Source organism: Pseudophryne corroboree, chromosome 5 (genome assembly GCF_028390025.1).
Source record: "Pseudophryne corroboree isolate aPseCor3 chromosome 5, aPseCor3.hap2, whole genome shotgun sequence".
Taxonomy (NCBI): Eukaryota; Metazoa; Chordata; class Amphibia; order Anura; family Myobatrachidae; genus Pseudophryne; species Pseudophryne corroboree.
In genome coordinates, this window is record NC_086448.1 from 787,195,342 (window position 1) to 787,220,689 (window position 25,348).

At 49.1% G+C, this 25,348-nt stretch overlaps 1 protein-coding gene across 1 annotated transcript in view; it reads right to left on the reverse strand.

The window, feature by feature from the left end:
• THSD7A (thrombospondin type 1 domain containing 7A) overlaps positions 1 to 25,348 on the reverse strand; it is a 430,207-nt gene that overhangs the window by 25,713 nt on the left and 379,146 nt on the right. The window contains exons 18-21 of the mRNA XM_063924405.1: positions 15,310 to 15,451; positions 11,804 to 11,919; positions 4,649 to 4,766; positions 716 to 861 (exon numbers count right to left, since the gene is read on the reverse strand). Of these exons, the coding sequence (XP_063780475.1) occupies positions 716 to 861; positions 4,649 to 4,766; positions 11,804 to 11,919; positions 15,310 to 15,451 (522 nt within the window). The remainder of the gene's footprint in view (positions 1 to 715; positions 862 to 4,648; positions 4,767 to 11,803; positions 11,920 to 15,309; positions 15,452 to 25,348) is intronic.

Genomic DNA, 25,348 nt, shown 5'->3' on the forward strand with positions numbered 1-25,348 from the left:
CACTCTATTTTGTTCCATGTACACTCTACCTCCTTCTGTGTACACTCTACCTCCTTCCGCTTACACTCTATTTTGTTCCATGTACACTCTACCTCCTTCTGCGTACACTCTACCTCCTTCTGCATACACTCTACCTCCTTCCGCCTACACTCTACCTCCTTCCGCCTACACTCTACCTCCTTCCGCCTACACTCTACCTCCTTCCGCCTACACTCTACCTCCTTCCGCTTACACTCTACCTCCTTCCGCTTACACTCTATTTTGTTCCATGTACACTCTACCTCCTTCCGCTTACACTCTATTTTGTTCCATGTACACTCTACCTCCTTCCGCTTACACTCTATTTTGTTCCATGTACACTCTACCTCCTTCCGCTTACACTCTATTTTGTTCCATGTACACTCTACCTCCTTCCATGCTTACTAAAGCACAATACTACATTTGCTTCTTTGTTATCCGTCCCGCAGGAAATAACATGTATGTGATGGGGAAGCATCATGTTACTATATATGATCTGCTTACCCAAATCATGGATTATCAACTGAAATACAAAGCTGGATTCTTCATTTACCCATTGAATAATAGTCACAGAAACAGTGACTATTTCTACAGGATCAGATGAGCCCACCACTGTGTCATCCTATCTCCATACTATGATATATTCATTGTTCATTTGATGCTAAATGTGATAACTGGAACAATGTTAGAGCCGTACCTCCACTGTACACAGGGACCAGCGTCCATACTGCCATCTGTAACACGGCTTCACAGGGCACGGCTTGGCTTGCTCCATCTGAGAAGGACAAGGTCTCCCATCGCCTTGGGATGGCTGGATCACAGTCCTTTTCCGTTTCATTTTCCCTGCAGACAACGGCATACATTTGTTGTGTTACCATTAACAACATATTACAAACGTGACACATGGTATATATGACAAAGTGCAACAATCACCACACCTTTGGCTTAACCCACATGATGGGAACTATTTGTTTCTTAATGTTGTCATCTATTTTCACTGTATTTTATTTTACTGGCTTGTGTATTCCCTAATGTAACTTTTACAAGATGAATTTCATTATCTTTTTGTCCTTCTTGCCGTGTTCTTTGTGTGCCTCAGTATGGCTGTGCTCTCTGCCTGCCTGCCTCAGTATGGCTGCCCTCTCTGCCTGCCTCAGTATGGCTGCCCTCTCTGCCTGTGCTCACTGCCTGCCTCAATATGGCTGCCCTCTCTGCCTGCCTCAGTATGGTTGTGCTCTCTGCTTGCCTCAGTATGGCTGTGCTCTCTGCCTGCCTCAGTATGGCTGTGCTCTCTGCCTGCCTCAGTATGGCTGTGCTTTCTGCCTGCCTCAGTACGGTTGCCCTCTCGGCCTGCCTCAGTATGGCTGCACTCTCTGCCTGCCTCAGTATGGCTGCCCTCTCTGCCTGCCTGCCTCTGTATGGCTGCCCTCTCTGCCTGCCTCAGTATGGCTGCGCTCTCTGCCTGCCTCAGTATGGCTGTGCTCTCTGCCTGCCTCAGTATGGCTGTGCTCTCTGCCTGCCTCAGTATGGCTGTGCTCTCTGCCTGCCTCAGTATGGCTCCCTCTCTGCCTGCCTCAGTATGGCTGCCCTCTCTGCCTGCCTCAGTATGGCTGTGCTCTCTGCCTGCCTCAGTATGGCTGTGCTCTCTGCCTGCCTCAGTATGGCTCCCTCTCTGCCTGCCTCAGTATGGCTGTGCTCTCTGCCTGCCTGAGTATGGCAGTGCTCTCTGCCTGCCTGGGTATGGCTGTGCTCTTTGCCTGCCTCAGTATGGCTCCCTCTGCCTGCCTCAGTATGGCTGTGCTCTCTGCCTGCTTCAGTATGGCTGTGCTCTCTGCCTGCCTCAGTATGGCTGTGCTCTCTGCCTGCCTCAGTATAGCTGTGCTCTCTGCCTGCCTCAGTATGGCTGTGCTCTCTGCCTGCCTCAGTATGGCTGTGCTCTCTGCCTGCCTCAGTATGGCTCCCTCTCTGCCTGCCTCAGTATGGCTGCCCTCTCTGCCTGCCTCAGTATGGCTGTGCTCTCTGCCTGCCTCAGTATGGCTGTGCTCTCTGCCTGCCTCAGTATGGCTCCCTCTCTGCCTGCCTCAGTATGGCTGTGCTCTCTGCCTGCCTGAGTATGGCTGTGCTCTCTGCCTGCCTGGGTATGGCTGTGCTCTTTGCCTGCCTCAGTATGGCTCCCTCTGCCTGCCTCAGTATGGCTGTGCTCTCTGCCTGCTTCAGTATGGCTGTGCTCTCTGCTTGCCTCAGTATGGCTGCGCTCTCTGCCTGCCTGGGTATGGCTGTGATCTCTGCCTGCCTCAGTATGGCTGAACGCTCTACCTGCCTCAGTATGACTGCGCTCTCTGCCTGCCTCAGTATGACTGCGCTCTCTGACTGCCTCAGTATGGCTGTGCTCTCTGCTTTCCTCAGTATGGCTGTGCTCTCTGCCTGCCTCAGTATGGCTGCGCTCTCTGCCTGCCTCAGTATGGCTGCGCTCTCTGCCTGCCTCAGTATGGCTGCGCTCTCTGCCTGCCTCAGTATGGCTGCGCTCTCTGCCTGCCTCAGTATGGCTGTGCTCTCTGCCTGCCTCAGTATGGCTGTGCTCTCTGCCTGCCTCAGTATGGCTCCCTCTCTGCCTGCCTCAGTATGGCTCCCTCTCTGCCTGCCTCAGTATGGCTGTGCTCTCTGCCTGCCTCAGTATGGCTGTGCTCTCTGCCTGCCTGGGTATGGCTGTGCTCTTTGCCTGCCTCAGTATGGCTGTGCTCTCTGCCTGCCTCAGTATGGCTGTGCTCTCTGCCTGCTTCAGTATGGCTGTGCTCTCTGCTTGCCTCAGTATGGCTGCGCTCTCTGCCTGCCTGGGTATGGCTGTGATCTCTGCCTGCCTCAGTATGGCTGAACGCTCTGCCTGCCTCAGTATGACTGCGCTCTCTGCCTGCCTCAGTATGACTGCGCTCTCTGACTGCCTCAGTATGGCTGTGCTCTCTGCTTGCCTCAGTATGGCTGTGCTCTCTGCATGCCTCAGTATGGCTGCGCTCTCTGCCTGCCTCAGTATGGCTGCGCTCTCTGCCTGCCTCAGTATGGCTGCGCTCTCTGCCTGCCTCAGTATGGCTGCGCTCTCTGCCTGCCTCAGTATGGCTGCGCTCTCTGCCTGCCTCAGTATGGCTGTGCTCTCTGCCTGCCTCAGTATGGCTCCCTCTCTGCCTGCCTCAGTATGGCTGTGCTCTCTGCCTGCCTCAGTATGGCTCCCTCTCTGCCTGCCTCAGTATGGCTGTGCTCTCTGCCTGCCTGAGTATGGCTGTGATCTCTGCCTGCCTCAGTATGGCTGAACTCTCTGCATGGTAATGGCTTGCTCCATCTGAGAAGGACAAGGTCTCCCATTGCCTTGGGATGGCTGCATCACAGCCATCCCAAGGCGATGGGAGACCGTGTCCTAAAAGCAGTTACTAAAAGCAGCAGCCAATGCAGCTTGGACAACGATGCACAAATCTCTCTGTATGACAGGCAACATTCAACTAAATAAAGTGTGCTCAATCTGAACTTATAGTGATTTATCAACATTTATTGTAAACATGTTTGTGCATTGCTAAATAAACACTTCCGTATCTTCTATCACAGATAACCAATCACTAGCAAGGGCATAAATACCATAGGTGCAGCTGCTATGGGGCCCACAGCTTAGGGGCCTGTCTTCCATGGGGTGGTCTTTAGTATGCCGGCTGTCGGGATCCTGGCGCACAGTATACCGGCGCCGGAATCCCGACAGACGGCATACGACACTTATTCTCCCTCGTGGGGGTCCACGACCCCTCTGGAGGGAGAATAAAATAGCGTGGCGCGCGTAGCGCGCCACCGTGCCCGCAGCATGGCGAATGCAGCGAGCCCGCAAGGGACTCATTTACGCTCACCACACTGTCGGTATGCCGGCGGTCGGGCTCCCGGCGCCGGTATGCTGGTCGCCGGGAGCCTGACCGCCGGCATACCATACTACACCCCTTCCATGTATGTCCCATGTTTCTATGTGAGTGTTTCACCATTAATCGGTACTTTCATGGGGCCCTTCTTTATGCTGCTATAGGGCTAGTTACTCCACTGAGCACTAGGGGTGGAATTCAGTTGTTTTTCCACCAGCAGCCAGTACATGGTGCCCAAACAGAGCTATTCAATTGTAGCTCCGTTTGGGTGCGATGGCTGCCAGTGTTTGCATTTCAGCTTGCACCCCCCGGGGGTGGCGAGCTGAAAAGTGAAAAAAGTGACCCGTTCGGGCACCCAAACAGCACTTTTTGCTATTGTGCCCAGCACTTTGGTCGTGTTTAGCTGCTTTACACGACTAAATCCAACCTCCTATGCGCTATCAGCGTGAAATCTACATACAATTGAATATCGCTCTCCGTGATCTCCCGTCACTTTAAACAGGAGACCGGGCGCGATAATCATTTGAATACTTCCCTAGTAATCAACCATACCAATGACTGATTCCAGGTGATCAGGTGCGTAACTAGTGTAACCAGACAAATCTAGGAGACGGCTTATTAAATGTCCTCAAATGTCTTGGAAAGTTACTTGCGGTTAATGTGTGGATACCGTGACTTCCAAGTTATTAGAATTTGTTTTACTCTTTCCTCTGGGTTCACCTGCGCAGACATTAATAACAAACCTGCAAGGCCGCAGTCTCTCGAGCATTCAGACCAAGGCGACCAATCGGAGAGCTGACAATTTACCGGGCATTCCAGCACACAGGAAGTGTTCATCTGCCATATCTTCTCCAGTCCCAGCTACAATGAAATGAAAATGTCAGCCTCCAGCATCAGAGGAAAGTGACACGTAATTAAGACCGTCTTGATGTTACTTCAATGCAATGGTTATTTTAAGAGAGAAATTATGCGAATTTTTTTTATACATGATTGCCCCTTTAGAAAAAAGTCAGAGTGCGGTCGGCACCCCGCACAGCCACTGAACTTGGACATGGTTACATCACAGCCATAGGGGTCTATTTACTAAGCCTTGGATGGAGATAAAGGGGGTCATTCCGAGTTGATCGTAGCTGTGCTAAATTTAGCACAGCTACGATCGTGGTTCCAGACATGCCCCGCCCCGCATGTCAGTCCAGCCCCTCCCCCCCCCGCACAAGTACAAAAGCATCACGCAGCGGCGATGCCTTTGTACTTGTGGAGTAACTCCCAGCCAGTGCAGCTCCTGCGGCTGGCCGGGAGTTGATTGTCGCTGCCCCTGGTCGCAACGGCTGCGTGTGACGTCACGCAGCCGATGTGACCCGCCCCCAGCACGGTCCATCCACGCCTGTGCTGGCCGGACCGCACCCCCATAATGGCGGTCAATCAGGCAGAGGCGATCGCTAGGAAACGATGGCCTTCGGCGCCGGCGCATGTGCAGTTTCAACCCGATCGCTGCGATAAACTGCAGCGAGCAATCGGGTCGTAATGACCCCCAAAATCGCGGAGATAAAGTGCCAGCCAATCAGCTCCTAACTGCCATGCCACAGGCTGTGTTTGAAAAATGACAGTTAGGAGCTGATTGGCTGGTACTTTATCTCCAGCGACTTTATCTCCATCCAAGGCTTAGTAAATAGACCCCATAGTCTACAAATGAGGAAGAAAGTAGAACTGAGGGTGTAGAAAAATTGTGATGAAGACGACAACTTAAACAGAGGATATAAAAAAATAAGATTTTACTTACCGATAAATCTATTTCTCATAGTCCGTAGTGGATGGTGGGGACTCCGTCAGGACCATGGGGAATAGCGGCTCCGCAGGAGACAGGGCACAAAAGCAAGCTTTTAGGATCACATGGTGTGTACTGGCTCCTCCCCCTATGACCCTCCTCCAAGCCTCAGTTAGGTACTGTGCCCGGACGAGCGTACACAATAAGGAAGGATCTTGAATCCCGGGTAAGACTCATACCAGCCACACCAATCACACCGTACAACTTGTGATTTGAACCCAGTTAACAGTATGATAACAATGAAGTAGCCTCTAAAAAAGATGGCTCACAACAATAATAACCCGATTTTTTTTGTAACAATAACTATGTACAAGTAATGCAGACAATCCGCACTTGGGATGGGCGCCCAGCATCCACTACGGACTATGAGAAATAGATTTATCGGTAAGTAAAATCTTATTTTCTCTAACGTCCTAGTGGATGCTGGGGACTCCGTCAGGACCATGGGGATTATACCAAAGCTCCCAAACGGGCGGGAGAGTGCGGATGACTCTGCAGCACCGAATGAGAGAACTCCAGGTCCTCCTCAGCCAGGGTATCAAATTTGTAGAATTTAGCAAACGTGTTTGCCCCTGACCAAGTAGCTGCTCGGCAAAGTTGTAAAGCCGAGACCCCTCGGGCAGCCGCCCAGATGAGCCCACCTTCCTTGTGGAATGGGCATTTACAGATTTTGGCTGTGGCAGGCCTGCCACAGAATGTGCAAGCTGAATTGTACTACAAATCCAACGAGCAATAGTCTGCTTAGAAGCAGGAGCACCCAGCTTTTTGGGTGCCTACAATATAAACAGCAAGTCAGACTTTCTGACTCCAGCCGTCCTGGAATTATATATATATATATTTTCAGGGCCCTGACAACGTCTAGCAACTTGGAGTCCTCCAAGTCCCTAGTAGCCGCAGGCACCACAATAGGTTGTTTCAGGTGAAACGCTGACACCACCTTAGGAAGAAACTGGGGACGAGTCCGCAGTTCTGCCCTGTCCGAATGGAAAATCAAATATGGGCTTTTGTAAGACAAAGCCGCCAATTTTGACAATCGCCTGGCCGAGGCCAGGGCCAACAGCATGGTCACTTTCCATGTGAGATATTTCAAATCCACAGATTTGAGTCGTTCAAACCAATATGATTTGAGGAATCCCAACACTACGTTGAGATCCCACGGTGCCACTGGAGGCACACAAGGGCTGTATATGCAATACTCCCTTGACAAACGTCTGGACTTCAGGAACTGAAGCCAATTCTTTCTGGAAGAAAATCTATAGGGCCGAAACTTGAACCTTAATGGACCCCAATTTGAGGCTCATAGACACTCCTGTTTGCAGGAAGTGCAGAAATCGACCTAGTTGAAATTTTTTCGTGGGGCCTTCCTGGCCTCACCCACGCAACATATTTTTACCACATGTGGTGATAACGTTGTGCGGTCACCTCCTTCCTGGCTTTGACCAGGGTAGGTATGACCTCTTCCGGAATGCCTTTTCCCTTAGGATCCGGCGTTCAAACCGCCATGCCGTCAAACGCAGTCGCGGTAAGTCTTGGAACAGACAAGGTCCCTGCTGGAGCAGGTCCTTTCTTAAAGGCCGATGCCACGGTTCCTCTTGGAACAGACATGGTACTTGCTGAAAGCAAATCCCTTCTTAGCTCCCGAGGCCATTAGTCCTCTGTGAGCATCTCTTGAAGTTCCGGTTACCAAGTCCCTCTTGGCCAATCCGGAGCCACGAGTATAGTTCTTACTCCTCTATGTCTTATAATTCTCAATACCTTGGTTATGAGAAGCAGAGGAGGGAACACATACACCGACTGTTACACCCACGGTGTTACCAGGACGTCCACAGCTATCGCCTGAAGGTCTCGTGACCTGGCGCAATACCTGTCCCATTTTTTGTTCGGGCGGGACGCCATCATGTCCACCTTTGGTCTTTCCCAACGGTTCACAATCATGCGGAAAACTTCCCGATGAAGTTCCCACTCTCCCGGGTGGAGGTCGTGCTGAGGAAGTCTGCTTCCCAGTCGTCCACTCCCGGAATGAACACTGCTGACAGTGCTATCACATGATTTTCCGCCTAGCGAAAAATCCTTGCAGTTTTGCCACTGCCCTCCTGCTTCTTGTGCCGCCCTTTCTGTTTACGTGGGCGACTGCCGTGATGTTATCCCACTGGATCAATACCGGCTGACCTTGAAGCAGAGGTCTTGCTAAGCTTAGAGCATTATAAATTTGCTCTTAGCTCCAGTATATTTATGTGGAGAGAATTCTCCAGACTTGATCACACTCCTTGTGTGACTGCTCCCCAGCCTCTCAGGCTGGCATCCGTGGTCACGAGCATCCAATCCTGAATGCCGAATCTGCGGCCCTCTAGAAGATGAGCACTCTGTAATCACCACAGGAGAGACACCCTTGTCCTTGGATATAGGGTTATCCGCTGATGCATCTGAAGATGCGATCCGGACCATTTGTCCAGCAGATACCACTGAAGAGTTCTTGCGTGAAATCTGCCGAATGGAAGCGCTTCGTAATAAGCCACCATTTTTACCAGGACTCTTGTGCAATGATGCACTGACACTTTTCCTGGTTTTAGGAGGATCCCGATTAGCTCGGATAACTCCCTGGCTTTCTCCTCTGGGAGAAACACCTTTTCCTGGACTGTGTCCAGAATCATCCCTAGGACCAGCAGACGTGTCGTCGGAACAACTGCGGTTTTGGAATATTTAGAATCCACCCGTGCTGTCGTAGAACTACTTGAGATAGTGCTACTCCAACCTCCAACTGTTCTCTGGACCTTGTTCTTATCAGGAGGTCGTCCATTTTCTTTGAAGACGAATCCTCCTTTCGGTCATTACCTTGGTAAGGACCCGGAGTGCCTTGGACAATCCAACGGCATCGTCTTGAAACTGATAGTGACAGTTCTGTACCACGAACCTGAGGTACCCTTGGTGAGAAAAGGCAAATTTTGGGACATGGAGGTAAGCATCCCTGATGTCCCGGGACACCATATAGTCCCCTTGTTCTTTGCTATCACTGCTCTGAGTGACTCCATCTGGATTTGAACCCTTGTAAGTTTTCAAATTTTTCAGATTTAGAATAGGTCTCACCTAGCCTTCAGTACCACCATATAGTGTGGAGTAATACCCCTTTCCTTGTTGTCGGAGGGGTAATTTTATTATCACCTGCTGGGAATACAGCTTGTGAATTGTTTTCAATACTGCCTCCCTGTCGGAGGGAGACCTTGGTACAGCAGACTACAGGAACCTGCGAGGGGGGAAACCTCTTGACATTCCAATCTGTACCCCTTGGATACTACTTGTAGGATCCAGGGGTCCTGTACGGTCCCAGCGTCATGCTGAGAACTTGGTAGAAGTGGTGGAGGGCTTCTGTTCCTGGGAATGGGCTGCCTGCTGCAGTCTTCTTCCCTTTCCTCTATCCCTGGGCAGATATGACTCTTATAGGGACGAAAGGACTGAGGCTGAAAAGACGGTGTCTTTTTCTGCAGAGATGTGACTTAGGGTAAAAAACGGTGGATTTTCCAGCAGTTGCCCTGGCCACCAGGTCCCATGGACCGACCCCAAATAACTCCTCCCCTTTATACGGCAATACATCTTTGTGCCGTTTGGAATCTGCATCACCTGACCACTGTCGTGTCCATAAACATCTTCTTGCAGATATGGACATCGCATTTACTCTTGATGCCAGAGTGCAAATATCCCTCTGCGCATCTCGCATATATAGAAATGCATCCTTTAAATGCTCTATAGTCAATAAAATACTGTCCCTGTCAAAGGTATCAATATTTTTAGTCAGGGAATCCGACCAAGCCACCTCAGCTCTGCACATCCAGGCTGAGGCGATCGCTGGTCGCAGTATAACACCAGCATGTGTGTGTATACTTTTTAGGATATTTTTCAGCCTCCTATCAGCTGGCTCCTTAAGTACGGCCCTATCCGTAGATGGTACCGCCACTTGTTCTGATAAGCGTGTGAGCGCCTTATCCACCCTGAGGGGTGTTTCCCACCGCGCCTTAACTTCTGGCGGGAAAAGGTATACCGCCAATAATTTTCTATCGGGGGAAACCCACGCATCATCACACACTTCATTTAATTTATCTGATTCAGGAAAAACTACAGGTAGTTTTTTTACCTCACACATAATACCCTTTTTTGTGGTACTTGGAGTATCAGAAATATGTAACACCTCCTTCATTGCCCTTAACGTGTGGCCCTAAAAGAAAATACGTTTGTTTCTTCACCGTCGACACTGAAATCAGTGTCCGTGTCTGGGTCTGTGTCGACCGACTGAGGTAAATGGGCATTTTACAGCCCCTGACGGTGTTTGAGACGCCTGGACAGATACTAATTTGTTCGCCGGCCCTCTCATGTCGTCAACCGGCTTGCAGCGTGTTGACATTGTCACGTAATTTCCATAAATAAGCCATCCATTCCGGTGTCGACTCCCTAGAGAGTGACATCACCATTACAGGCAATTTGCTCCGCCTCCTCACCAATATTTTCCTCATACATGTCGACACACACGTACCGACATACAGCACACACATAGGGAATGCTCTGATAGAGGACAGGACCCACTAGCCCTTTGGGGAGACAGAGGGAGAGTTTGCCAGCACACACCAAAACGCTATAATTATCCAGGGACAACCTTTATATAAGTGTTCCTCCCTTATAGCATTTTAATATATATACATATCGCCAAATCAGTGCCCCCCCTCTCTGTTTTAACCCTGTTTCTGTAGTGCAGTGCAGGGGAGAGCATGGGAGCCTTCCCACCAGCCTTTCTGTGAGGGAAAATGGCGCCGTGTGCTGAGGAGAATAGGCCCCGCCCCCTTTTCGGCGGGCTTCTTCTCCGGAGTTTTAGATATCTGGCAGGGGTTAAATACATCCATATAGCCTCAAGGGCTATATGTGATGTATTTTTCGCCATACAGGTATTATACATTGCTGCCCAGGGCGCCCCCCCCAGCGCCCTGCACCCTCCGTGACCGCTGTGTGAAGTGTGCTGACAACAATGGCGCACAGCTGCAGTGCTGTGCGCTACCTGATGAAGACTGAGAGTCTTCTGCCGCCTGGTTCCGGACCTCTTCATCTTCAGCGTCTGCAAGGGGGGTCGGCGGCGCGGCTCCGGGACGAACCCCAGGGCGAGCCCTGTGTTCCGACTCCCTCTGGAGCTATGTCCAGTAGCCTAAGAATCCAATCCATCCTGCACGCAGGTGAGTTGAAAATCTCTCCCCTAAGTCCCTCGATGCAGTGAGCCTGTTGCCAGCAGGACTCACTGAAAATAAAGAACCTAAAAACTTTTTCTAAGTAACTCTTTAAGAGAGCCACCTAGATTGCACCCTTCTCGGCCGGGCACAAAAACCTAACTGAGGCTTGGAGGAGGGTCATAGGGGGAGGAGCCAGTACACACCATGTGATCCTAAAAGCTTGCTTTTGTGCCCTGTCTCCTGCGGAGCCGCTATTCCCCATGGTCCTGACGGAGTCCCCAGCATCCACTAGGACGTTAGAGAAAAAGAAAAGAAACACATGCTACAAACATATAAGGGAAAATAACCAAATGACCAAAACAAAAAGAAACATAACTCACAACAGACCACGTAGCACAAGTCCAGAAACATTAAACCTCGCTGCGGGGGTAGTTGGCTCCTGTATAAAGTACATGGGTCGCCCAATAGTCTTCATTTTTACAGGCAACAAAACTCCCTACTATTGGTCATGGCATTATAGCTAGAGATCCTGATGAAGGGTTATGGTGGAATGTGTCCGTGTTACGTGGCTTTACATACAGACTCCATAAATGTATTGTACAGTATTGGAACTGCAAATACAGTATTAATATTATTAACATTTGCACTAAGGCTCCCAAAGGCACTATTACTAGATATGGCAGTAGGGGCAGGCCCAGTGCAGCGGTTACTGGAAGGGGCATTTCAATAAAAGCACTGGGGGAGATTTATCAAAGCTGTATCGTACATTGTGTTTTTACGACCACCCCTATTTTCCACGGGGGCATCCGTCACTACTCATTGTGGTGCTGGAGCTAATATATTGTCCGCCATAGCAGCAGATCACTTACCTCCTCACAGTCCGTCAGAGCTACAGATTTGGCATCGCTGCGGACACAGTCCAGCATCCTGGTTTTGATTCCGTTCCCACAAACAGCCTTTTCACTCAGCTGACACGTGCTCCAATCTGCAGAACAAACAGCAGAGCGTTCTGCATTGGTGGGGCTCCAGTGCATCACAAAGTACGCAATACGGGACCATGGAGAGCCGGCATAGATACCTCGTCTAGGGTTATATTTCCCATACTTATACCTGTGGTCCACTATGATGGTGCAATACTTCCACGGTGGACCACAATTGTGCTAAAGAAACACAGCACTGACAGTTATCTGTTTTGGGATAACTTAATTAAATTCATTTTATTAAATTATGTTTTTTGAAAATTAATTGTAACTGAACTTTGCAGTTAATATATGTTGCTTTTATACAGTAATACTTATTTATTACTCTGCTCTTTTTCAAGTCTTTCCTTTTGCTTGGGCTGTATCTAGGGTGGCCACTCCCAGGATATGGGATCGGCGTGATCCCGGGATTTAGGCCAAAAATCGTCCGGGACTCAATCCCGGGATTGGAATGCTGATCGGCATTGAGTGTCCTGAGGAGGCTCGGACGCTGCCCGGCTCCCTCCTCCCGGCTACACCCTGCGTAAACGTGAAGTCAGAGGTTACGTAGCGCAGCCATCCGCCCGCCACCTGCCACACAGACCTCACCGAACCGGAGGAAATTAGCCACCCGCCCTCCCAGGTACCATGGTGGTAAGTTATGTGTGCGGGGCGGGGTGGGGGAAGGGGGGCGTTGACAAAGGAAACAAACCAATCCCGGGTATCCCAGGATTTACTATTTTTCAATCTTGATACCCGGAATTGAAAAAATGGCCTGGAATTGGCCACCCAAGCTGTATCTGTAATGTACAGTAGCTGTAATAACCGTAGCTGTAATAACCCAACACACTAACCCGGTGAAACCCAGCAAACCACTAAATGTAACAAAAGTACACTTTGGAATCTCCTCTGGTCCTGGTTCCACAGGTTTCTGATTCCTGGGATAAAGAAACTCGGGCGACCTCCTCCACAGGTGTCTCTCTCCCTCTTATAGATCCCGTGGTGTGTCTTTTGTGGTATTCCAGATGACCAACATATGGATAAGTCTCTCAAACAATATGTGCCTCGTACCCTAGCTATGGCGTAGACGTGCATCGCAATGGTTAGATGGATCTTCAAGGGCCTGTCTTTGCTGAACGGGTGTTTCTGGTAAATAACACTGTCGCCCACGGGAAATGTATATATACCAGTCGTAACATTCCATTAAATTTTGAGCGCATCTGGGCTCTTTGGTTGAGCTCCCCACATAATTCTGTGGTGGTCTGCAGATGCTTCCTACACAAACCCCCCGTCCACCGCCGGTCCCCTTATATGGCCCTCTAGTCCTATACTGCTATTTCATTGTGCCCACTGGTTATTCCAATGTCTTTAGTCACTAATGTACAAATGTCATGCTCCCGCTGTACTTGGCTTGTACATTGGGGGTCATTCCGTGTTGATTGCTCGCTAGCTACTTTTAGCAGCCGTGCAAACGGATAGTCACCGCCCACGAGGGAGTGTATTTTCGCTTTGCACGTGTGCGACTGCCTGTGCAGCCGAGTGGTACAAAATTATTTTGTGCAAAACAAGACTAGCCCTGCAGTTACTTATCCTGTGCGATGAATCCAGCGACGAAGGTCCCGGAATTGACGTCAGACACCCGCCCTGCAAACGCCTGAACATGCCTGCATTTTCCCTACCACTCCCAGAAAACGGTCAGTTGACACCCACAAACACCCTCTTCCTGTCAATCTCCTTGCGATCGGCTGTGCGAATGGATTCTACGCTAGAACCATTGCACAGCAATGATGCTCATTGTACCCGTATGACGTACGTGCGCATTGCGGTGCCTACGCATGCTCAGTTTTGCCATTTTTTAAAATGATCGCAGCGAACAACGGCAGCTAGCGATCAACTCGGAATGACCCCCAATGTCATTCCATTATGTGCCTCATTTACAGTTTTCATGTTTCTTTTCCTTTTACCTTTTTGTTTCTCTTATGTTTTTTTTACTTGCCTGTGTATAACCAAAACGCAATAAAGACACTTTAGTAAAAAAAAAAAAAAAAAATTAGTAACAAAATTGGGTATATTTTATAAATTAAGCACTGACAAACGGGGTGGTATTCATGTGACCGGCGGTCTGCTGACCGACAGTCACATGACCTCCTCCACCATCCCGCCGGCTCAGTATCCCGATGGTCGGCATGCCGACCAAGAGGGACTATTTCCACTCGTGGGTGTCCACGATACCCATAGAGTGGGAATAGAACCCGTGGCAACCGCAGGTCGCCACCGAGCCCGCAGCGTGGCGAGCGCAGCGAGCCCGCAAGGGGCTTGCTGCACTCACCCCTCCCCGCCGGGATCCCGGCGTCGGTATGCTGCCGGGATCCCGGCGTCGGTAAGCTGACCGGCGGTCAGGAGACCGCCGGTCAGCCATACTACACCCGACAAACGTGTATCTTTCAGATGTAAGTCTTAATATGTTATTTTATTTCATGTACAGTAATTGGGAACTTATATACATTATATTCCATGTTCTTCATGCTTTATAATTTAATGGGTCTGATTCTGAGAGGGGTGCGGATGTGCGCGGCAGCGTCTCTTGTTGGTCGCCAATCTGCGACTTTTTACATATTGCGCTGCAAACGCCTTCCCTTGTGGCCATCGGTCGCGACCTAGAAACCTTCAAAAGCCCTAAAGCAGGTGCAGTTTGTCCATCTGACACTGGCCTCCTATGCCTGCAGCTGTGGACGAGCCTCTATGGTGGTCATTCCGAATTGTTCGCTCGTTGCCGTTTTTCGCAACGGAGCGTTTAGGTGGAAAATGCGCATGGTACGCACGGTACGCAGCGCGCATGCGTTCAGTAATTTAACACAAAACTTTGGAGATTTGCATAAGCTCGAGCGACGTTTTTTCATCGCTCGAGTGATTGTAGTGTGATTGACAGGAAGTGGGTGTTTCTGGGTGGTAACTCAGCGTTTTCTGGGAGTGTGCTAAAAAACGCAGGCGTGCCAGGTAAACACGCAGGCATGGCTGGAGAAACGGGGGAGTGGCTGGCCGAACGCAGGGCGTGTTTGTGACGTCAAATTAGCAAAAAAAACAAAAAAACGCTCTATTACGTGAACATAGGCATTGCATGTTAGGTGAATCAGGCCCAGTGGGCCGTGGTTTATTATGGGCTGCAACACATACAATGGGGGAGATGTCTCAAAACTTAGAGAGAGATAAGGTGGAAGAAGATAAAGTACCAACCAATCTGCTCCTAACTCATTTTCAAATACAGCCTGTAACATGGCAGAAGCTGATTTGCTGGTACTTTATATACATATCTCGAAGCTTCGATTCACCTCCTCCGGTATCTTACACCGCTGCCGAGCTGTGTGGGTTACGTGTGTAGTCACAATTGGCCTGTAGTCTGTCTACTGTCTACATACCGGTCACATTGTATTCATAATGGTAACAGTTCTTGTTCAGAATGCAGGCCTCCGTCTCACTGGCGGTGTGGCAGGTTTTACCCTCCTCCGCCTGCCGGATGGGCGTTGCTGAGCGCTCACGGATGCCGGTCCCATCACAAGGCTGCAAAGCAGAAATACAAGGTAATATCCTGACACATGTCACTAAGTAAATCTCTCAATCGCAGAACGCAGCTGAGCAAGGAAGCAGAACGAGGGATTCCGGCTAATGAGTCTGCAAACTGATACCACACATTAGACAAGCAAATTACGCAAACCACAATCTGAAACTCCAGGCGAGAATTAAACCACTAAACATGTCATTAAGACGCTGCAGCTTCATTTGCATAATAATGAAGATCTCCCAGACATAATGATCGTATTTAGCCAAGCTTGCAACTTAATTGTCATATTTAAAGTGAGCATATTATAGCTTTTCAGTATTCTTTATTGTCAACATATTCTAAGGTTATAAGTATCACAGCTCGCACATACAGTGTTCTGCATTCTGCAGCTATTTGTGCTCATTGGGGGTCATTCCGAGTTGTTCGCTCGCTAGCAGATTTTAGCAGCATTGCACACGCTAGGCTGCCGCCCTCTGGGAGTGTATCTTAGCTTAGCAGAACTGCGAACGAAAGATTAGCAGAATTGCGAATAGAAAATTCTTAGCAGTTTCTGAGTAGCTCCAGACCTACTCACAGATTGCGATCAGCTCGGGCCGTTTTGTTCCTGGTTTGACGTCACAAACACGCCCTGCGTTCGGGCAGTCACTCCCCCGTTTCTCCAGACACTCCCGCGTTTTTCCCTGTCACGCCTGCGTTTATCTGCACACTCCCAGAAAACGGCCAGTTTCCGCCCAGAAACACCCACTTCCTGTCAATCACACTCCGATCACTTCAACAATGAAAATTCTTCGTTCGGACGTGAGTAAATCTACTAAGTTTTGTGTTAAAATACTTAGCGCATGCGCATTTTAGCCTTAATCGCTCTGTTGCGAAAATCGGCAACGAGCGAACAACTCGGAATGACCCCCATTGTGGGACGCTCTGGAAATCATTTTGGTGCAAAAGAAAGAGGAGCATTATCCACAGTAACTGCAATCCGCTTCTATCTCCTGAGCTGTAAATAAAGGTCAGAATCCGATCGGCTGCTGTGGATTTCAGGATCATTTGTGCTGTGTACCGATGTTCCCAGGTGTCACCCATACAGCATATAGGTATAGGAGCATATTAGGGATATTGCGGTAATAAGAAACGGAAATAAATGTGTCCCGTAGTGTGAGACAGCTCATTGGGCCTAATTCAAGGTTGATTGCAAAATAACATTTTCCTCTAATGGGCAAAACCATGTGCACTGCAGGTAGGGCAGATGTAACATGTGCAGAGAGAGTTGATTTGGGTGGGTTATATTGTTTCTGTGCAGGGTAAATACTGGCTGCTTATTTTTACACTACAATTTAGATTTCAGTTTTAACTCAACCCACCCAAATCTAACTCTGGGCTGGTTAGTATGGGGTACAAATCTGGGCATGCAGGGCGTTGAGAGGCACGCCAGGCACCGGTAAAGGCCTGGTGGCATGGCTTATTAAGTGGGCGTGACTATGCCCTATAGCAGGGGTGGGGAACCTTTTTCCTACCAAGGGCCATTTGGACATTTATAAAATCCTTCGGGGGCCATACAAAAATTATCAACGTAAAAATTACCCTGCCCCCCAGTAGTTCTGCCCCTTAGAGGTACTGAGTGCGCGCGCGCCAAAAAATGGGTGTGGGCAATTAAAATGCGACGTGATACACATATGTCCCCAATAGTGCAGTGCAAGATACACATGCCAGTGCAGTGCCAGATACACAAATGCCGCCACAGTGCCAGATACACAAATGCCCCCACAGTGCCAGATACACAAATGCCCCCACAGTGCCAGATATACAAATGCCCCCACAGTGCCAGATATACAAATGCCCCCACAGTGCCAGATATACAAATGCCCCCACAGTGCCAGATACACAAATGCCCCCACAATGCCAGATACACAAATGCCCCCACAGTGCCCCCCCCCCCCCCCCCACCGCACTGTGCTGCTCACCGCTACTGCTCCGTCCGGCGGCGTATCTCAGCTGTCAGGGGGTCAGGGCAGGGAGGAGAGCGCGGTTATGTGGTGGCGGCGTGTAGGATCTCAAACCAGCCGCCGGTTCGTGAGCCAATAAGAGTTCGCGGACCGGCAGTGGCAGCTCCTAATTGGCTGCCGGTCCACGGGCTCTGATTGGCTCACGAACTGGCGGCTGGTTTGAGATCCTACCCGCCGCCGGACATGTAGCTTCGCTCTCCTCCCTGCCCTGACAGCTGAGACACGCCGCCGCTGGACTAAGGGGCGGCGTGTTTTGCTGACACAAGCGGGTGGGCTGGAACAAACGGCTTTGCGGGCCTTATACGGGCCACAGGCCGGAGGTTCCCCACCCCTGCTCTATAGTATAAAAATATGTAACAAAATAATTGCACAAGGGGGGTGCTGTTTTAACATAGGGGGTGCCATTTTAACATAGGGGGGGAGGGCACCGGCTTCCTACCTTACTTGATCTGGAAGTGGGTCCCTCCCCCCCCCCCCCCCCCCCCCCGCCAGCGCCATCTTTCCAGTGTTATTTGCTTCCTATGTGCGGAGCCATCTTCCAGAAGATATCACCGGGAAGATGGCGGGGCATGGTAGCAGACCTGGGCCCCTCCAGCAGCCCGGGCCCAGGTAATTTGTACCCGCTCCCCCTGCCTCTCGGTGCAACTGTGTGCATGGCGACCACTGATGACACCACCCTTAGTTGGTGTACTAAACGCTGGACAGCCCTGGTCTTTAGGTGCAGTGACGACAGATAAAATCTTTCATTTATAGACAAAATGGAAAAAGAAGATATCCCTAAGGCCTAATATCAATATCGAGGACCTCACTTGTCTGAGATACTTGTGTAAGTCTGTTTTCCCCCTAGTTAATCATATGGAGTCCTGTGTAAGCCTCAGGCTTGTCTACCAGGAAGTCCCCAGAACAACACTTACATACTAATTACAAGGGATGGAAGTGATGCGTGCTGCACCTGCATCACTGTATGTGGCAGACACTCTCATTAGTATTCTTACAGCTATTGTCTGACACCTAATTCATCTCAGTATCTCCGGAGTAGCGGCAGGAGAATTGCATGCTCAGTTATGATGACGGACGTTTGTACAGCATAATGCAGTAGAGAAGCTTATTCAGCAACTGTGGCTAAGTGTTATTATTATAAGGGGTTTGAGGCGTTCCATGCCAGCTGGACCCGCTGCAGTATTATGCTGAGTGCCTTATCTGCGCCAGGCAAGCATTTCTTTCACTTTCAGAGTTGCTTAAAGTCTGCTTCATTGAATTCCCTCAGAGCTAGTGCAATGCTGTGGCCTGACCCTTATCATTCCCTGAGACTCAGTGACATCACTCAGCCTTGGTGCTCTATAGGCCTGATTCTGAGTCGCCCGTAATGCTGATATGTGCACAAAAGGTCGATGTTTATCAACTGCGCATGTGTCTGAGTCACTAAGAAGCCACGTCAGTGCATGCGTCCCACGGTGTGTACCCACACAGGCGAAGCTGTGATTGAGAGGCACAGTATCTGAAATGTATTGGGCGTTCCTAGTCAGTGACTGGGAGTTGGCTGATCAGACGCACAGAGAGTGTTGTGGACGTGTTGTCACACACACTACAGCGGAAAATGACGCACACACTATTGTCCAATACACACAAGAAAGCTACATCCATGCTGTGTGGGGAACAGGCACATTTTACCGCTACCTAATTACTGATGTACACTACAGCTTACATCAGGATGCTACCGCTTAGATACGCAGCAAAATGGCCCTCATTCCGAGTTGATCGCTCGCTAGCTGTTTTTAGCAGCCGTGCAAACGCATAGTCGCCGCCCACGGGGGAGTGTATTTTGGCTTTGCAAGTGTGCGATCACCTGTACAGCCGAGTACCACAAAAACATTTTGTGCAGTTTCAAAGTAGGTCTGAACTTACTCAGCCGCTGCGATCACTTCAGTCTTTTTGGTGCCGGAATTGACGTCACACACCCGCCCTCCAAACGCCCGGACACGCCTGCGTTTTTCCTTCCACTCCCAGAAAACGGTCAGTTGACACCCATAAACGCCCTCTTTCTGTCAATCTCTTTGCAATTGGCTGTGCGTATGGATTCTTCGTTAAAACCAACGTTCAGATACGATCCGCATTGTACCCGTACGACGTGCGTGCGCAGTAGAGACCTGATCGCAGCACAACAAAAATTGGCAGCGTGCGATCAACTCGGAATGACCCCCAATGGCTCTAAACTTGCTCCCAAACAATGCTGACCACTGATCCACAAAGTCTAGATTACTCACCTCATTAACTATACCGCATGTGGTCACCTTATTAATGAGAACATGAGGAAAAACAAGCACATGAGCTATAATCAATACAAACCCACTCCTACCCCCAGCCACGTAACCTATCCAACATTATAACCGGTACAAACCCGCTCCTACCAGAGTCACATAACCTATCCAACCTTTACACCCGGTACAAACCCGCTCCTGCCACAGCCACGTAACCTATCCGACCATTATAACCAGTACAAACCCACTCCTACCCCCAGCCACGTAACCTATCCAACCATTACAACAAGTACAAACCCACTCCTACCCACAGCCACGTAACCTATCCAACATTATAACCGGTACAAACCCGCTCCTACCAGAGTCACATAACCTATCCAACCATTACACCCGGTACAAACCCACTCCTGCCACAGCCACGTAACCTATCCGACCATTATAACCAGTACAAACCCACTCCTACCCCCAGCCATGTAATCTATCCAACCATTACAACAAGTACAAACCCACTCCTACCCACAGCCACATAACCTATCCAACATTATAACCGGTACAAACCCGCTCCTACCAGAGCCACATAACCTATCCAACCATTACACCCGGTACAAACCCACTCCTTCCACAGCCACGTAACCTATCTGACCATTATAACCAGTACAAACCCACTCCTACCCACAGCCAGATAACCTATCCAACCATTACACCCGGTACAAACCCGCTCCTGCCACAGCCACATAACCTATCCAACCATTACAACCAGTACAAACCCGCTCCTACCACAGCCACATAACCTATCCAACCATTACACCCGTTACAAACCCACTCCTACCCACAACTATGTAACCTATCCAACCATTACAACCAGTACAAACCCACTCCTACCACAGCCACATAACCTATCCAACCATTACACCCGTTACAAACCCACTCCTACCACAGCCACATAACCTATACAACCATTACAACCGGTACAAACCCGCTCCTGCCACAGCCACGTAACCTATCCAACCATTACAACCAGTACAAACCCACTCCTACCACAGCCACATAACCTATCCAACCATTACACCCGGTACGAACCCGCTCCTGCCACAGCCACATAACCTATCCAACCATTACAACCAGTACAAACCCACTCCTACCACAGCCACATAACCTATCCAACCATTACACCCGTTACAAACCCACTCCTACCACAGCCACGTAACATAGAAACATAGAATTTGTCGGCAGATAAGAACCACTTGGCCCATCTAGTCTGCCCCTTTTTTTTTTACATTATTTTTATCTCTAACCTTATTTAATCCTTTTTTCTTTGTAAGGATATCCTTATGTCTGTCCCATGCAAATTGCTCTACTGTCTTAGCCTCTACCACCTCTGATGGGAGGCTATTCCACGTGTCCACTACCCTTTCTGTGAAGTCATTTTTCCGCAAATTTCCCCTGCACCTCCCCCCCTCCAGTCTCAGTGCATGTCCTCGTGTCCTATTGCTTCTCCTCATTTGGAGAATGTTTCCCTCCTGGACTTTGTTAAAACCCTTGATATATTTGAAAGTTCCTATCATGTCCCCCCTTTCCCTTCTCTGCTCCAAACTATACATATTGAGATTTCTTAGTCTTTCTGGGTATGTTTTGTGATGTAGGCCATGCACCATTTTAGTTGCCCTTCTTTGTACAGTTTCTAATGTATTAATATCCTTTTGAAGATATGACCTCCAGAATTGAACACAGTATTCTAGATGAGGCCGTACCAATGACCTATACAGTGGCATTATTACTTCTTTCTTTCTGCTGCTGATTCCTCTCCCAATGCAGCCAAGCATCTGACTAGCCTTCCTCATTGCTTTCTTATACCCCTTTTACACCTACGAGCACGGGTCGCAGCCGGGAGCCTGACACGGGAGCTGCCCCCTGCTGCGACCCGTGCGTGGAAAAGGGGTATTACATTGCTTACCTGCCTTTATATCACCTGAAATAGTGACTCCTAGATCCCTTTCCTCCTCACTAGTTTCCAGTATAGTGCCATTAATACTATATTTAGCCTTTGGATTTTTGAGACCCAAGTGCATGATTTTGCATTTTTTGGTATTAAACTGTAATTGCCAGACTCTTGACCATTCCTCTAGTCTACCTAGATCCTCAATCATTTGTTTTACCCCACCTAGTGTATCTACCCTGTTGCATACCTGTCACGCAGCCGCACTTACCTCTCCGGGTGCGCTGGGCCTCCTGTCGGTCGTCGCCGCTGGTGGGCTCCGCGGACGGCGTCCGTTGTCGCTGGTCCCGGCGGTCTTCCAGAGTGTGGACGCCGCCGGGGCGCTCGGCGTCCACGGAGAGGAATGGGCGGGTGACGTCATCGGCTCCTTCCCCCCCCCGCCAATCAAACCGGGGCGGGAAGTTCAAAAGCAGACGCCGGGCAGAGCCCCGGCGCCTGAGTATCGTCTCTTTCTAGCATAAGAGAACTCCAGTGCTCCAGCATTCTAAAGTCTCCTACTTCTGCCAAACGAGCTCCTGTGCTCCAGCATTCATCGTGCTCTTCTGCTGCTTCACGGACCTCTGTGCTTCCAGCATCCTTGTGCTTCAGCAGCGCTCACAATCAACGTTCACCGTGTGCTTCAGCAGCGCTCACAATCAACGTTCACCGTGTGCTACAGCAGCGCTTACAATCAACGTTCACCATGTGCTTCAGTAACGCTCACAATCATCGGTCACAGTGTGCTTCAGCAACGCTCACAATCTTCGGTCACCGTGTGCTACAGCAACGCTCACAATCCTTTGTCACCGTGTGCTTCAGCAACGCTCACAATCTTCGGTCACCGTGTGCTACAGCAACGCTCACAATCCTTTGTCACCGTGTGCTTCAGCAACGCTCACGATTAGTTGTTACCAAGCGCTTCAGCAACACTCACAATCAATTGTCACAGTGTTCTTCAACATCGCTCACAAATCCTCTAAATTACTGTGCTTTCAGCATCGTCCTTAAATACCTGTCTCTGTGCTTGCCAGCCTCAACCCCAGTGCTCTTTAGTATCGCTCCCAGTGATTCTTCAGCATCACTCACAGTATTCACCAGCACCGTTCTCAAGTCCTTGTCTTTCAGGTTGCTTCCAGTATCCATCACGAACCTTGTCTGCCACTAAATCCTGCATGAAAAAAACCTACATTCGGCCATCTCTACTTCGGCCCAGCTCTGGTTCCCCTTCCAGGTCACCGGAAGAACCCCCGAGTTCACAACACTCTCAACCCAGGTCAGTGATAATACCTTTGTGTCATCTGCAAAAGGCATATTTTCCCTTTAATGCCATTTGCAATGTCACCAATAAAGATATTAAAAAGCACTGGTTCAAGTACAGATCCCTGGGGTACTCCACTCCATTTACCACAACTCTCTGTTTTCTATCCTTCAACCAAGATCTTATCCATTCAATAATCCTAATATCCAATCCCAAACTTTCAAGTTTATTTAGCAGTCTGCGATGTGGAACAGTGTCAAAAGCTTTACTAAAGTCTAGATAAGCTATATCCATGGCTCCACCTTTATCCATCACTTTAGTCACACAGTCAAAAAAGTCAATAAGATTTGCTTGACATGATCCCCCTCCCCAGTGAATCCATGCTGTTTGGGATCCTGTAAATTGTCGGATTTGAGATAATCTACAAATCTTTCTTTTAAGAGTGTTTCCATCTATTTCCCTACTACTGATGTAAGACTCACTGGTCTGTAGTTGTTTGCCTCTTCCTTGCTTCCACTTTTGTGCAGTGGGACTACGTTTGCTCTTTTCCAGTCCTCTGGAATTACTCCTGTAGCGAATGACTGGTTGAATAATTCTGTCAATGGTGCTACCAGCACCTCTTTAAGTTCTTTTAGTATCCTTGGATGTATCCCATCTGGCCCCATAGATTTGTCCACTTTCAGCTTTGAGAGTTCTGTTAGGACCTTCTCCTCTGTAAATGTACTTGTTTCATTTTCCTGAATATCCCTGCAACTTAACTGTGACCCCTTCCCTTCTCTTTCAGTAGTAAATACTGAGCAAAAATAATTATTAAGATGATCTGCAATTAAATTGTCTCCCTCAACAAGACTCCCAGTGTCTGTCTTTAGTTTTATTATTCTGCCTTTTGTTTTTCTTCTTTCGCTTATATACCTAAAAAAAAGTTTTGCCTCCTTTACCCACTGGCTGGGCCATTTTCTCCTCAGCTTGTGCCTTTGCATATCTGATTACCTTCTCAGTCTCCTTCTGTCTAACAAGATATAACTCTTTGTCTTCATTATTTTGTGTCTGCTTATATTTCCTAAAAGCCATCTTTTTTGCTTTCACAATATTTGCTACTTCTTTTGCAAACCACACTGGCTTCCTTTTCCTTGTGTTTTTCCTAACACTTTTGATACGTAACCTATCCAACCATTACAAACCCACTCCTAGCACAGCCAAATAACCTATCCAACCAATACACCCGGTACAAACCCACTCCTACCACAGCCACATAACCTAACCAACCATTACACCCGGTACAAACCCACTGCTACCACAGCCACGTAACCTATCCAACCATTGCACCCGGTACAAACCCGCTCCTGCCACAGCCACATAACCCATCCAACCATTACAACCATTGCAAACCCACTCCTGCCACAGCCACATAACCTATCCAACCATTATAACCAGTACAAACCCACTCCTACCAGAGCCACATAACCTATCCAACCATTATACCCGGTACAAACCCACTCCTACCACAGCCACGTAACCTATCCGACCATTATTACCAGTACAAACCCACTCCTACCCACAGCCACATAACCTATTCAACCATTATAACCGGTACAAACTCACTCCTACCCACGACTATGTAACCTATCCAACCATTACAACCAGTACAAACCCACAGCCACATAACCTATCCAACCATTATAACCGGTACAAACCCACTCCTACCACAGCCACATAACCTATCCAATCCAACCATTACAACCGGTACAAACCCACTGCTACCACAGCCACGTAACCTATCCAACCAGTACAAACCCACTCCTACCACAGCCACATAACCTATCCAACCATTACAATCAGTACAAACCCACTCCTACCACAGCCACATATCCTATCCAACCATTACACCCGGTACAAACGTACTCCTACCACAGCCACATAACCTATCCAACCATTACACCCGGTACAAACCCACTGCTACCACAGCCACGTAACCTATTCAACCATTGCACCCGGTACAAACCCGCTCCTGCCATAGCCACATAATCCATCCAACCATTACAACCAGTACAAACTCACTCCTACCACAGCCACATAATCTATCCAGCCATTATAACTGGTACAAACCCACTCCTACCACAGCCACGTAACCCATCAAACCATTACAACTGGTACAAACCCACTCCTACCACAGCCACATAACCTATCCAACCATTACAACTGGTACAAACTCACTCCTGCCATAGCCACATAACCTATCCAACCATTATAACTGGTACAAACCCACTCCTACCACAGCCACATAACCCATCCAACCATTACACACGGAACAAACCCACTCTGACCACAGCCACATAACCTATCCATCCATTACAACTGGTACAAACCCACTCCTACCACAGCCACATAACCTATCCAACCATTAC